Here is a 14,778-nt window from a genome sequence, read left to right on the forward strand (position 1 = left end):
CTGGGCTACGGCCCCCCTCAGCTTACACTCCAGCTCCTGGCCACAGGGACCGGCTCCTGGACTGGGAGCAGTGACTGATGCCCGGTTACAGAGTGCACAGCAAGAGAGCCGTTCTGGCTGATACTTCCTGTTTGGGGAGGAAACCTCACTGGGGATAATGAGTGGCTCAGACTCCAGTGCCTCGGCCACAGGAATTGAGGCAGGACAGCCAGCAAAACCCAGGATGCCGATAGTAAATAAATGTCATCTACGCTAGGTGGAGGCTGCCTCCCCGTGTGTGTGTGTATGTGTGTGTGTGAGAGAGAGAGAGAGAGAGAGAGAGAGAGAGAGGTGCGTTTACTCCCCATGTGTGCGTGTGTGTGTCATGTGTGTGGGGGGGTGTGTTTACTCCCTGTAGAGAGAGAGAGAGAGGTGTTTACTCCCCGTGTGTGTGTGTGTGTGTGTGTGTGTGTGTGTGTGTGTGTGAGAGAGAGAGAGAGAGAGAGTGAGAGAGAGAGAGAGGGAGGTGCATTTACTCTTCGGGTTACAAAGCCAAACATAATGGCTGCAGAAAGCGGCAATTTGTCAATTGCCGTGGGGGTAATTTATTGCAATCACCGTGGCTGGCATTGGCTTCGTGATCATTTTCTCAGAGTTTCTGTGCCGACAAAGCGTCCATGGTCGTCCTTGTTAGTCAGTGCCCACATGGGGAGAAGGACGGACAGAAGGACCCACAGACAGAAGACCTCGCCGCCACAAGGGCGAAACCAGGATGGGCGTGAGCCTGCCTCCTGCTGATGGCTTTTCCGGCGACCCCAGAGGCCACGCTGGCAGACCAGAGGAGGGCAGAGGCTTGGACTCTTTTTTTAATCACCAAAGTTAATTATACCATGTCCAGTCTTAGGACAAGTATATTCTACAGCTTTCCACTTGTTTGAAAACTGGTGATCTTGGAAAATGGAGGTTTTGAGTAACCCTGCTCATTTTGAGAACCAGAATACATATACCACCCAGCTCTGGGCAGGTCACTCTGTTATTACAAGTGGCAGAACAGGGGCTGCACAGTCATCTGACTGCTGTGTCTGTGTCCTGTCTCTTCGGCCAGAGAGAGACCTCCCATGGACAGGGGTATTCTTGAATCCCGTGTCCAGCATAGATCAGGGCGCACAGATTGCAGTGTGACCTTGCCCAGATGCCTTTCCTTCTCTGTTCTGATCATTCAGTTAAACACTGAACGTGAAAGCCCCCCAAACCCCATTTTGGTTTACACCTTTCCTGTGCTTTGCTGTGGGCACTCACTGACTGCTACCCCAGAATCTTCTCCCTCTGCTGCCTGCTGGTACTCTGGATGGTCACTCAGCTTCCCAGTGAGACTGTAGGCTCCCCAAGGGCAGGGACCTGGTGCCCTGTACCCCTAGGTATCCCCACCCCTGCTCATGGTATTCTGCTCACTGGGAGTGCATAGGTGCCTGTGGGGTCCAGGGGGGTTCTTAGGCTGCAGGTTTGGGGCAGCCCCAGCACCCCCGATTCAGTAGCTGGGGTGAGCTCCGCGTTCTCTGTCTCCTCAAACTTCTGGGTGCTCTTGGAGAAGCCATCCCCTTGGAGAAGCTGTACTTTCAGGACCTCATCCATCCATCCATCCATCCTTCCTTCCTCCCTCCCTCCCTTTCAAGATTTTATTTATTCATTTATCAGAGAGAGAGCAAGCACAAGCAGGGGGAGCTGCAAGCCTAGGGAGAGGGAGAAGCAGATTCCCCACTGAGTAAGTAACCTGACACCGGGCTCAATCCCAGGACTCTGGGATCATGACCTGAGGCTGAGGCAGGTGCTTAACTGACTGAGCCACCCAGGCATCCCAGGACCTCACCCTTTCTTATGAAAGCAAATGCTCCAGGTGTGAGTGGACAGGGACATGCCCATGGTTCTGAGAGGTCCAGGCTGGCTGTGATTCCCCCATGTCCTGGGGTTGTCAGTGAGCCCTCAGCTGTTGCCCTGAGCTTCTGCTCTACCTTCACCACACACAGCCCTGGCAGATCAGAACACTCAAGAACTGGAGCAAAGTTTACAGGAGGACAGACAGGCCCAACAGGCAGCACACAACAGGTCACTGTCAGCTCTCCAGTCCAGGAACACCTGGAGGGCAGAGCTTTCCTGGGCAGAAGTCCCCAACCCCAGCACAATCCTTGGCTGCCCGGCCCAGCACAAGCTCTTTTCCTTCCATTCCAGTTCCGGTACTTCTGGCCAGCCGGAAGCCATCTGCATGGACCAACCACCGGAGGCCTAGTCCTACCTCTGGTCAGGGCTGATTCATTGGACAGTGGTGACTGGCTCCCCAACCCTGACCCAGCACAGGCCCCTCACATTCCAAAAGGCCACCCTAAGTGATGCCGCATGTCACCCTGTCTTGGCACAGACTCCACCCAGAGGGCCCATGTCACAGCCAACATCCTCCCACTATGAGCCCGGAATGACTGACCTTCAGAGATACCCTTGCCTCGACTGCCAGGCATGCTGGGACGTCCCGAGCCCACCCTCCCGACACCCTGATGGCCACACCACAAACACACGTGACAGTCAAGGCTCATCCAGCAGAGACGCCCACACCCCGGCTTTGGGAGACCTGCTGTTCCCCCCACCCCCCACCCCGAACGGAGACTGCCCCATTCCCCAGTCCCCAAATGCCTTTACATTTCCCTGTGATTGAGTTTCTACATCTCGGGGCTCTATCTTCTACGGTTTAATCTCCTAATGGGATAGCTCTGGAAGGCTTAAGAACGTGACTGCTTACATCCCACCTGGCTCCCAGGAAGCGGGAGAGAGAGGTGGAAGAAGTTACTGCCTGATCGCAGGACAGTTGGCGCCCACCTGTCCCATGATCTGCCAGGTGACTGTGGTGACTGAGGAGGACAGGCTCATCAGGAACAGCTGTGCAACTAACTGTCCAGTGATCGTGTTCCACGTGTGAGGGGGAGGGAAGCCTTCTGCCCTGGGATGAAGTGACCATGAGGGCCTTTGTGATACTGCGTGATTGAGCAGAACCTGATCCTGCCCGACAGCCCGTTCACCCCTAGCCGGTTCCCTCTCGAGTACCTGGCACCCAGCTGGTTCTGGGAAATGTTTGTTGAATGAGTAAGTGAGGCAGAATTTGGACAAGCATGTATAGGTAGTAGTTAGGAGCCTCAAGGTTGGGGGGAAGGATGGATTGAAGCCTAGTGTTTCCTTGGGAAGGTTATACCGTCAGGAGAAAAATATTATCTAACTCCCGAGAGAGCTGAAGGTTCAAATGAGCTCACAGTTATAACGCGCTCAGCCCGGGGCCTGGCATGTGGGTTACTGAGTGTTCGGGGATGATGACTGTCATTTCAGGTGTGATCCAAGGCGTGCCCGTGGCATGCCGAGGACGTGAAGGGCAGATGTGCAGACATCTGGGGAGCCTGGATGGCTGGCGGGCCCAGCTGCAGAGGGCAGCAGGAGGGAGGGAGAATTCTGTAGCTGAATGTTTAAAAACCACCTAGAGTGGCCCCTCCCCACCTCTTCTCTCCTACCTCCAAGTTCCGTAACCCCCATAGCCTCCTGGATTGGGGCTGTGCTGGCAAAGATAGAATATGAGTGGGAAAAAGAGGCACACGTCCCACTAACCCCCAGGAGGGATGAAAAGAGGCTGACCTTAGTTTTAGTAACTGTTTAAAAAGGCAAGCTTCTTTGTTTTAAAGCAAGAGGCCCAATCTGGGTCCAGGGGCTAGGAAGCAATTTCATGGAGTGCCCATCTGACGCAGCCAGGACGGACCCGCCAAGCCAAGTCGTGGCCACTATACGGGAGGGGAGGGCAGGAAGCGAGGGAGATCCAGCCCCAGGGAGCCTGGACATTACTGAATCAACTGCTTCCCTGGCCTTTCCCAGTGTGCCTGAAAATCACCCTGGCCACCGAGATGCTCTTTTTGCCGACTGGCCAGGGAATGAAGCAGGAGCACAGACTTTTCTCCCAGTCTGGAAGACTGGCCAGGACAACAAGCAGGGAGCCTTGAGGCATGGGCCCGTGGCCAGCTTTGCAATAGAGAAGCAGCCACTCTCCGGGCCTTAACCACCTTCTCTAGGGAACTGAGGGGGCTGGGACTAGAAGAGCGATGAGCCTAGAAGGTCCCCAGCTGATAAACGCTCAAATTCCTGGGGGAAGAGGTTGGGCTCTGATATTTAATTTATTGTGCTCCTAAAACTCAGCACCTGACACAGCTAATCCCCCAGGCAGGCACTATCGTCACTGTCTTACAGATGTATCAGGCCCAGCGTCCTTAGCAAGGTTTTACAGATGGAGGGAGGGCAGGGAGTTGTGAGGACTTGGTCAAAGTCACATGGGAAAGAGCTGGGGTTCCGACTCATTCCATGGGACTGTGAAGCCAGAGGCTCTCAGCTACAGTCTGCCAGCTCCTCGGCTCAGGTGTGCAGCTTTGCACTATAGTCATTAACTCTCACTTTTTAACTATTTTGGAGCCCTGCCCGGTACTCTGGTAAGTGCAAGGAGGGAAGGGCCACAGGGCAAGGACAGGAAACAGGAACGGGAGGACAATTCACCTGTTTGTCTTAGAGCGCCCACAGGTCCTAGGGAAGGCAGCAGGCTTGGGACTGGCTATCCAACCCTCTAGGAAACAGGTGGCCTGGACTGAGCTCCCTGCAGACTCAGAGGCCAGTGTAACCCTATGCTGACTCCAGGCCATCCTCCTAGGTTGCCTGGCTGGGGCCAACTGGCCCATCATTCAAGGTCTCCTTCCCTTCTGTACCCCTGCTCCACTAAGGCCATTTATCCATCAGTTGATGATCAAACACCTGCTCCAAGCTGCACTCCCATCACCCCTTCCCCCCATCTCCGTAGGCCAGGAGGGAGAGCCACAGGCTGAGATGAGGAAGACAGTCCTCCAGGTGCTCCTGGCTGGGTGCGGGGCGTTCATGCAGACTCAGATTCAGTCAGACGTGGAGAGGATCTAGGCATCTGTGTTTTTAACAAACCATGCAGGTGACTGAAGGGACACATCCACGTGAGACCGTTTGGGCTTGTGGCTATCCTGGACCCCAGCACCACCTTCTCTGCGCTGCCACCTCTGAGAACATGTCCTGTTTGTCCCACCGGTGGGCTGCCCTGGGCTCGCCAGTCAGATAAACCTGGGTGCAAATCCCTATTTTGGCAACTTGCTACTTGTGTGTTTTTGCCAAATACCCATGCTCTCTGAGGCTCAGTTTCCCCATCTGGAACAAGATGATGGCGCTGCCTTCCTGCCCTGAGGATTAACTGGGACAGTATGTGCAAAGCAAGCTGTCTGGCACAGATAAACGCACACTAAATGTCTGCTATTAATTATATCATCAATGCACCCTGATGGACAGAAATACTTCCCTGGGGCTATTTCCAGAACCCCGCTTCTGGAGCCTGTTTCCGAAGCCTCCCTGGACACCTGGGAGGCCTTTCTGTGCCCTCCGCCAGGGCTCCAGCACGACCTGCCCGCATTTTCTCCCGGATTTTGGCCTCCTGACCCCCCAAACGACATTAGCTCAGTACCTTCCCCTTTATCTACCCAGAGTGCCCAAAAGTTCCAACCACACCCTTGCCCCCAAATTTCGGGAAAATGGACAGGAGGGGTAAATTTGCCGGGCAAGCGCGGGCAATGGTCAGCCTGGCCTCTTCCAGTTCAAGGTCGGGCGCCCCCGCCCTTGTCGCCGGCTCTGCTTGGGGCTGTGAAGCGGATGGGAGGCCTGACGGTAAGGTCCCGCCCCCGCTCCCCGCCCTCCCCGGATACTGGCCGGCCGGAGCCTCGGGACCCAGGACCGTGCCCTCGGCGGGTCCGCAAGGCGGCAGCCTGGGTCGGGACGCCCGCTCTCCCTAGTCCCGCCCCCCTCGGAGCGCCCCTGGCCCTGCCTTCCGACCCCGCGCACGCGGCCGGCGTCCCCGGGGGAAGGCAGGCGGGCAAAGTGGGGGGCCGGCGATCCGGGTTCTCTGCTGCCGGGCGCACGTGGTGGCTTGGTCCCCGCGGCCCCGGTCGCCTGCAGACGCGTGGCGGCGCCGGGCCCCGGAGCGGCGGTGGCGGGGGGCGCAGTGGGGAGCCGCCGGGGCGGGGGTCCCGGGCGGGGCACAGCCCACAGCCCGGCTGCGACACGGCGGAGGGGTCACTCACCAGTCCGGCACGCCGCTCGGAGCCGCGGCGGCGGCTGAAGGTCCGCGCTGGAGGCGGTGGCCCGGCCCCGAGGCTCCTCCTCTCCCCGCGCCCCGCCCGCCCGCGGGGACGGACCTGCGGGGGAGGTGGCCGCCCGCCAGCCCGCCGCTTCTTATCTGCCTTGGCCACGTCCCCCAAGGCCGCAATCGGGGAGCTGCAGGGCCCCCCCATCCCAGCCTGGACCTGCAGCCCAGGCGGCGGCGGCCACCGCCGACCTTCCGCCCCCGGCCCGACGTTCAGAGCCTGCCCGCCCACTTCCTGATCTGCGTCCCTTCCTCCCTGCCGGGGCTAAAGTGTGCAGGACTCCGGGCTGCCACTTATCCGGGACAATGAGGGCGTGGAGGCCAGGGTGACTTCCTTAATCTGGGGGACACCTCAGATCCACTGCCATTTTATAATCGAGGGTAACTGGTTGGTCAGGTTTGCACCGATGGCAAGAGGCCGAGGTGTCAGACTGGAAACTGCTTCCTTCTTTTCCTCCACAGAAGCAGCAGACAATAGAGACCCCTTCTCAACAAGGCAGCATCCAAGGCACTGTGGTCCTGGCACTTTTCCGTCCCTTGTCCACACATGGGGTAGAACTTTAATCCTCGCCCACTGTCCCCGGGTTTCAAGACCTGGGAGCTGGCGGAGGGCGCTTAGGCGGAGCTGCTGGGGACCACGGGCTTGCTTTCCTGTCTAGACCTCCTAGGTCCCTCCACACTCCCTTGCCCCTGAAAAAAGGTGGCCCCGACACTGCCTGCTGCCCTCCCTTGCCCCCTGTGGGTGGCATCACAGCACAGCACAGATGTTTGGGGTGTCTTTCTAGAGGTGTGTGAGCCCTTCTGAAGCCTTTTCTCACCTCCAACCTCACCTCACGGCTGGGCGCTGCTGACTTATTCCCTTCCCTTTACAGGGGATGAGGTAGGGGCTCTGGTTAGGCGGGGGTACCGTTGGCATTAAGGTCCCTCATCTTCTGGGAGACTGACTGGGGCAGACCCTTGGGACGCCATCTAGAAAATGCCTGGGGGGCATATTCCACCAGCGCCTTTAGATTATTCCCAGGAGCCCAGCAGGGCAGGGGAGATAAGCCCTAGGGAGGGTTATCTGAGCCCAGAGGCCAGACTCTGGGGACTGGGCCCTACAAATGGACCCCAGAGAGCGTAGCAGGGGGCGAGGAGGCAGAGTTCTGACCTTCCCCCCCAGTGGTGGGGAATGCTGCTGGGAAGGGTCTCTTCTCCCCACTCCCACCCCTGCCCTCCCTGAGATCCACCCATGAATACCTATGTTTGCTCACCTCCTGCCTAGAATACTCTCTGCCCACAGCTCTCTGCAAGACCCAGATTCCCTCCTGCCTCCTTTTGCTCCATCCCGCCACAGGGCAACACCCTCTCGGAGCTCCCCACTCAGGGAACCCTGCCATACCACACCATGTCCCATGTGCCAGGGCCCTGGGAGCCCAATGCCTCACCCCTGCCCTTGGATGGTGGGTTGCTGCCGCAGTGGGTTGTAAACTTTAAGAAGACAGGAGCCTGTTCCTAACCCCCTTTGGTGCCCCCCCCCACACTGGTGCTTTTTAAGTAACTCTGGCTGATGGCAATCTCTGAGCATCCTTCCTGCAGTGCTAGTGAGCAGCACAAGGAGATTGAGCTTGAGAAATGGAGGCACTCAGAGGTGTTCCAGCCTTCTTGGAAGGACCCTTGGATCCATCCAGCATCCTTCCAGAGAGACCTGGTGGGCCTCTTCGTGGGGCTTCCCATGAGTTGGAGAGAGAGAGAGAGAGACGAAGGCTGGCCTGACACAGGACTATAGAGGGAGGAATGTCCGAAGGGGAGTGTGAACTTCTATAAGAGAACATCCAGGGCCTGAAGGAGACAGGGAGGGTGGTCAGTGAACGCCCTACTGTAGACCAAGAGCTTAAGTGGAGAGAGCACCACCTACTCCACTGATCTTGGTGCTTTGTGCGTCTGTATCCCCCACCAGGATTGGGAGCAGCTTATCTGTCAAGGGGTCTGGTGTGGGTGTGGGCTCAGGAAATGTTTCCTAAATCCTTTGAGGGCCAAACTCTTGGAAGCAGAGGAGCACTGTCCTGACCTAGGGGAGAGGACAGCGCATTGACACTGGCTGAGCACCTCCTCTGTGCCAGCCTCACGTCTGATCAGGCCAAGGGCAAAGCAGTCAGAGCCGTTCTTTCCAGACGTTTGGCAGCTCGTGTTACTTCTCTGCTCCACCCACACTCCATCCTCTCCTGCTGGCCTCCTCTCCTCCCCTCAAACAGATCAGGCAGGGTCCTCAGACAGGCCACAGCCCTAGCTGTTCCCTCTGCCCAGCCCCTGGGTGTCCCGGTGGCACTCCTTCAGGTGTGAAGGACCTCCTTCAGGTCCTTGCAGAAATAGCGTTATCTCTGTGAGACCCGCCCCGTCCTCCCCCATCCAGGTACCATGTCCTATTTTTTTCCTGCTTTTTGAAAGCTATCTCCTAACATGCCATGCAACATGCTTTTCCCGTTTGTTGTGTCTTAACTGTCTGCTCCCACAGAAATGTGAGCTCCCCGGGGCAGGGAGCTAGCTCTGCCTCACTGACGTCTGTACTCTCAGTGCCCAGTGTGGTGCACACAGCTGAGTGAATGTACCTCCCATTCTTACCCTTCTTCACCTCCCTCAGCATCTCTGGGAAACTTCCCCCATGGTTCTTGACCAGCCCAGAGCCAGCATGTTACTGGAGCAGAGGAGGTGTCCAGTATGTGCGCAGAAGCATGTCTGGGCCAGGAGTTGCCCAGTATTCTCTTTATGAAGCCCCTAGTGTGCCTCCTGAGATGGTCCTTTTCTCTGAAGACAAGTCTAGCCCTCTGGCTCCGAAGACAAGAGCATCCAGGAAGAGAATCTAGGCTCACCGCCTTCTTGGGCCAGAGAGAAGAACGTTGCGCCCTCTCAGCTTCTTGGATTGATCCAAAATTTATAGGCTAGGACAGAGCACATCCATTTCACAAAATAAACACCCTAATTGACTGTGAGGAGATGGCCACGAGAAGCCATGTGCTCAGTACTCTGATGGCTGGGGGCCAGGCCCTCCTGGATCTAGAGGGTGCTCCAAGCCTCTGGGCATAGGGAGCTGCTCCCTCTCTCGTGAGGGAGGAAATGAGGCTGCAATTCTGATGCTCGATCCTGACGGTGATCTGGGTAAATGAAGGAATTTCTCTGCCACAGTGGTGACCCAATGGGTAAAACCGTGTGGGAGCCACCCCGAGCTGAGGCAGCAGCCAATGGTAGGAATGGTCTGTGAGGAAGAGGCACGGAATGGGGGAGGCAAGCTGGCAGAAATGTGCTTGGGGCCTGGGATTGAAGTTCACAAACGGTCTCTACTTGGCACCTTATTTCAAACCAATATTGTATGGCATGGTAAAGGTGCCTTCCAGAGCCCTGGGAGCTCCAGCTCAGTACCCCGGAGCTTAGTGCTCTGGCCTAAGGCTACCCTTTTTCCAGTCCTCTGTTGAAACGTGAGCCCTCCCGAGAGGAAAAGCGCTCTGAGCTCAGTGTAATGATCTGTGTATCCCCAGGAGATTTAACTGTGGCCAGGACAGGAGCGTGGAGAAGATTCTAAAGGCAAGCGCTAAACGGGGAGTGTGAATAACGGGCGGGGGATGGGGTGGGTGGGAGAAACCATTCCTCTAAGGGAGCTCACTAGCACATAGTAGGCATTTAACTTGCTGTGTAACATCAAGTGTTTTGGTTTGTGACCAGACCAACAGTGGCCAATGAGAATGTAGGAAGCTGCCCCAGTAACTCCAGGGAACATTCAATGATCCCAGAAGCGGGTCCTCCTTGTGGGTCTACGGGAGCATACTTCGCCTTTAAGTTGGGGGAGTTTGCAAAAGGCACACAGCTGGAGAAATCTGGGTTTCAGCTCCTTGCTCCAAAGGTGGTGCTCGTGATGGCCTCAGAGAGGGTTTAAAATTAACAGAATCCCAGCCCCGCCCCTGACATCCCGAATCAGATGTGCATTTTAACCAGATCTGCCAGAGATTATGGGCACCGTCAAGTTTGAGAACGCCCTGGTCTAGGGTACCCAGGAAAGCAGCAAGTCCTTGAACTCCTGGGCCAAGGCTGAGGATCAGAAGCCTAGTCCAGGCTACACTCTGCCTTGGCGGGTGGCACTTTAATACCGCACTTTGCTTTCCCAGGGGTTTTTATGAGCCAAACGGCCTGACTTAATCTGCTTCTGAATTTTTGTAAATAGGGACTAAATGATTCTGCCCTTCACAACACTCAATGCCTGTTATATAAAGCTTCAGGAAGAAAAATGTTAGATGAGTATGCTTACTCCTTTCCAATAACTGGTCTTAGTTCTCTTTTTACCGTGGTGACTAGGATACTCAGACCCCCAGTCATTGACTATATGATCCTCATTGAATATACTGAAGTTCTGCTTTATTCTCCCATAGTCTGTGACTTTCTTGGTGTCAAATTTACAATAAGCCTTGTCGTTAAACGTCTTGCTATAAGCTATCTTCAGCTGCTTTTGGAAAAAGCCAGTTGTGTAAGCAAAATAAATAGGAAACACCTAGGTGCTGCCATGGCTAGTCCTTTGTCCCCCTCGGCAGCCATCACCCTTTCCCGGCGAGAGCAAGGTCACAGCACATTCTCTGCTGTAATTTTGAGAAGGGACAGAGGGCTGGGGAGAAGGATGTGCTCTTCCCTGTAGCCAGGCATCACCGAGGAAAGCAAATCCCACCAGGCAGGGGTCACATGGAGGGGGGACATTGTGATAAGGTGCTCACACCATGCCCCCACCCCCCGTTTCTGCTTGGTCCATCCCCATGTCTGTCTCACCTGATGGCGGGTGCAAGGTCCTATCCTTCATGCCAGGGGACTCTCCACAGCCTGGGGTGGAGGGATCCTGTGTCCCCGAGGCCTCGGCCGCCATCTCTCCACGTGCTGCTCCTTCTGCTGGGTGGTACACGCTCGGCTCACTTGGTGCAGGGGGGTAGGCGGAGGACAGACTCCTCCGAGGCGACTCACAGACTCAGACTGGGCGAGTCTCAGCTCTGCAAGGCAGAGGTGGGGGTCACTGACCTCAGGCTCATCTACAAACACACTGCGGTCAGCCACAGAGATAAGCCCTCCCCACCCCTCCCCTCCCACTGTGTTTCAACCTGCTCCCTTCTGTTTCATGAGTCTTGGTTCTCCAGGAAAGGTGAGGGAAGGCAAAGGACATTGGTTGAGGTCCCACCTTGAGGCCGGTGCTGGGCCACGTTTAAATCACCCTCCATACGCCTCACTGGCCCCTGCCAAGTGACTGGGATCTGCTCCATTCTTTAGATGGGGGAGGGGACCTGCTTGGCCTCATGCACTGAGGAAAAGACAGCATCCCGACTCCCGGATCTTTCTACTACCTTTGCCTCGTTAGATGGAAGGCTCCTATGGGCAGTGGCCAGCACCCCTTTGGTGACCCCCGTTAGTGCCCAGGACTGGGGCCAGTGTGGTGCTGGGAGCGGAGCAGGGGCAGTCCACGTGGTGTGACTGAGGGGACATGAGCCACAGCATGGGATTCTGTCCCCAACACTCGTCACGGTGCCTGCCGTGCCTCGGTGAGGTTCCATCAGCTGTCCCCAGCCTCCACAGGGGTGGCAGCTCCACGGGGCTATGTCCTCCTGAGGTTTACAGAGCCTGGAGCAGGTCTGTGGAACGCCAGGGAGGCCACCAAGAACCTACTTCTCTCTGGCCTAGTGCCGGTTTCACTGACACGCACACAAGTGTGTTGTCATCCTCAGAGCCACCTTCAAATGTTTGCTGGGATCGCAGTTCTATGCCAAAGCCCAGGAGCCACAGTCAGCCAGCCACGGGGTCTCCTGGGATGAGGAGAGGGCCGGCCTTGGTCTCTGGAGGCATCTGGAGGATAAAGAAACACCCCTGGGTTCAGATGGGGTCTCCCCACAGAACCTTGATCTCCTCAGCGGTAATCTGAGAGAATATGCCGCTGCAGGTGATGTGAGAATGAAGTGAGAAATTTCCAGATGAGTGCCTGGCCCTTAGTGGGTGTCCATTAAAATGCTGCCAGCCAATCTGAGAGGAAAAGAAAGTGTGTTCAGGGAAAGGAAGACAGGCCACTGAAAACCCCAGTTCCATAAGAAATATACTTCTTAGCAGGCCCCGTCTTCCCTCTTGGAAAAGTCTTCTTCCTTCGTCCTGTGTCCTGATCTAGATCCTCTCCTCCTCTGAGAAGTGCTCAGGGAACCCTGTCTCCTCTGACCTCATGGCAGAGAACCGGTAGGTGATGAATGCCTACCCCTCCCTCGTCCCCTGTCCCAGAGGTCAGCGCATGCTGTGACACCCTAGTCTGGGAATCAGGAGACTTGGCCATGCTCTGCCTTGGAGCTCACCATCAAATCTCCCCTTGCTGAGCTTCCCACTGCTGCCAGCTCAACATATCCATGAAATGGGGATGATGAAGCGGGAGCAGTAAGCTAAGTACGGAGGGTACTCATGTTAAGTCCCTATCTCCCCTCACCTAGATTCCCTTGGCTCCTTGTCCTCTGCCACAGTCAATTCCCTGGGCCTAGGCCAAGGGTGGGACTGCAGACTGCAGGTCCTACCTTGGCCCTGATCTAGAAGCAGGGTGGAAGACAAGGGTGGAAAGAGAGTCCTAGGACCCTGGGTGTACTCCGTCCCTTCACTGGGCCCGAGGGTGGAGGGCCTGATTTGGTGGCAGCAAGGCCCAGTCTTCCTTCCACTCTCCTGTTCAGGGTCACAGTCTTTCCTAAAGTTCCAGAAACCTCCATTCCCCCAGGGTGGAAGGAAGGATGGGAGGGACCCCAGTCTCCCCACTTCTGCTCCGGGCCCATCTGGCTGCTCTGATTCTGGAAACTGTTCTGTAAGGCCTACAGCCTCCCGGGCATACTCTCCACTTTTGCTGGGTGCATGAGGATGTCAGCTCCCCTGGATTCTGGTTCCAGTTTTGCTCTAGCCACCATGACCTTGGCCAAGACCCTCCTCCTCCTCAGACCTCCATTCCCCCAGAGGTAAAATGCAGTGGGTTGCAAATGCCCAGTGGAGCCTGAGGTCTCGGCAGATGCCTCCGTGGGGTGAGGACCTAGGTCAAGGCTGGGTGTGTGTCCCACCCCTTCCTTATCTAGAGCAGGGGCCCTCTTATCTATCTATAGGTGGGATCAGGTTGACCATCCCTGTGGTAGAAATCCCAAAAGTCCCCTCCACAGCTAGCATTCTCCTTTGGTTAAATTAGGGCCGCTGAAGAGTAGGGGAGGATCGGAGGTGTCAAGAATCTGGTCTCCCCAGGAAACTAATTTCTGATGGTCGCTGCCAAGGCAGTCAGGGTTCAGGGTCAGCAGGTGCTGGGAGAGGGGAGGTGCAGGCCTAGGGTAGATGTTTTCTGTGCTGGGAGGGGGCTGGGATGGGGCAGGGGCTGTGGGTGCCCTTTTGACACTGAAGCCCACAGGGCTGCATCTCTCCTGGTGCCCTTTCCTGGAATGCAGTGATGCCTGAATGAATTAATTGGCTACAAGATACACGTATACAGTGCTTATGCAAATTTATGCAAACAACATGCAAATGTAGCTGGCCTTAGGCTGGGTGCCCTGGGATGGCAGCTGTTGGGGGATGGGGTGCCCCTGTCATTTCTGACTTTGCCTAAGGCCTCTGAGGATGTCATAGGGAGAGGCCCACCACCTTCCCTCCCCTCTACACAGTCCCTTCTCAGAGGGCTTAGACAGGAGACCAGAGACTGTGGATCGGTGGCACCCGCCCCCGTGCCTATGCCCCACCGTACAGGAAGACTCCAGGGATACTGAGGGGACACGGGAGAGGAAGATTCCAGGCCTGGATGGTCTGGTTTGGGTCAATGTCCTCATTCCTTAGGAAAGGACAGGGAGGTTTGGAGAATGTGCAACTGGTGGTAGGAGAAACAGAATTTGGCCCAAGGCTGCCCGAGGCTGACTCCACGCCCTTTCCCCACAACTGCCAGCTCCAATGCTGTGCCCTCCTGTGTGTGTGTGTTTGTGTGGGCATGGGGCTGCATGGAGCCTCCAGACCTCTGCAGTAATGGGGCCTAGACCTGCTTAACGTATAAGCCCCGGGCCACCCCTCCATTCTCGGACCCAGCGCCTGGTGCTTGGCAGGTTTTCTACAGTGGTTCTCACGAAGGGCTGAAAGCCTGCCTTTAAGGTGGGTACTTGTTGCTCTTTTCTTGAGTCAGCCAGGGTCCAGGCCAGACTGCACCCTGAGTGGCTTTTTGGCTGCAGAGAATGGCTATTCCATTAACCAGTCATTCCCCCAGGGTGGAAAATGAGGGGGCCTCGGCATTGGGCAAGGAGGTCCCCTCTAGGCCTGAAAGCTCAGAGTTCCTGCTGATTGAGATGCACCTCTCCCCCATGCCCCCTGGCCCGCCCTTCCATTCCAGGGAGTCACACTGGTATAGGCATGGCGACTGGAGTGACAAGGTCAGCCCGCCAGTTGTGTGAGCCCGGAGCTCTGGACTTGGGGGGCCGCCAAACTTTGTGGGACATTTTGCCCGGAGACACTGGGCCTGGTTGTGCTGGGGGCCACTGGGGATTCGGTCCCCTGTCAAGCGGAGACAGCAGTGGTTTCTCGGGCAAGAGCCATGCCTA

General features: G+C 56.5%; 1 protein-coding gene across 2 annotated transcripts in view; it reads right to left on the reverse strand.

Moving 5' to 3' along the window:
* Window positions 1-11,188, reverse strand: part of STEAP3 (STEAP3 metalloreductase) — a 49,267-nt gene extending 38,079 nt beyond the window's left edge. The window contains exon 1 of one of the 2 annotated variants that reach the window (XM_080798660.1): window positions 10,988-11,188. In XM_080798660.1, coding sequence (XP_080654786.1) covers window positions 10,988-11,081 — 94 coding nt within the window. In that variant the 5' untranslated portion in view covers window positions 11,082-11,188. Of the gene's footprint in view, window positions 1-6,140; window positions 6,235-10,987 lie in introns of those variants that run through there. The other variant, XM_080798661.1, reaches the window with a different exon arrangement.
* Window positions 11,189-14,778: the final 3,590 nt, after the last annotated feature.

Source organism: Martes martes, assembly GCF_963455335.1.
Source record: "Martes martes genome assembly, chromosome: 3".
Taxonomy (NCBI): domain Eukaryota; kingdom Metazoa; phylum Chordata; class Mammalia; order Carnivora; family Mustelidae; genus Martes; species Martes martes.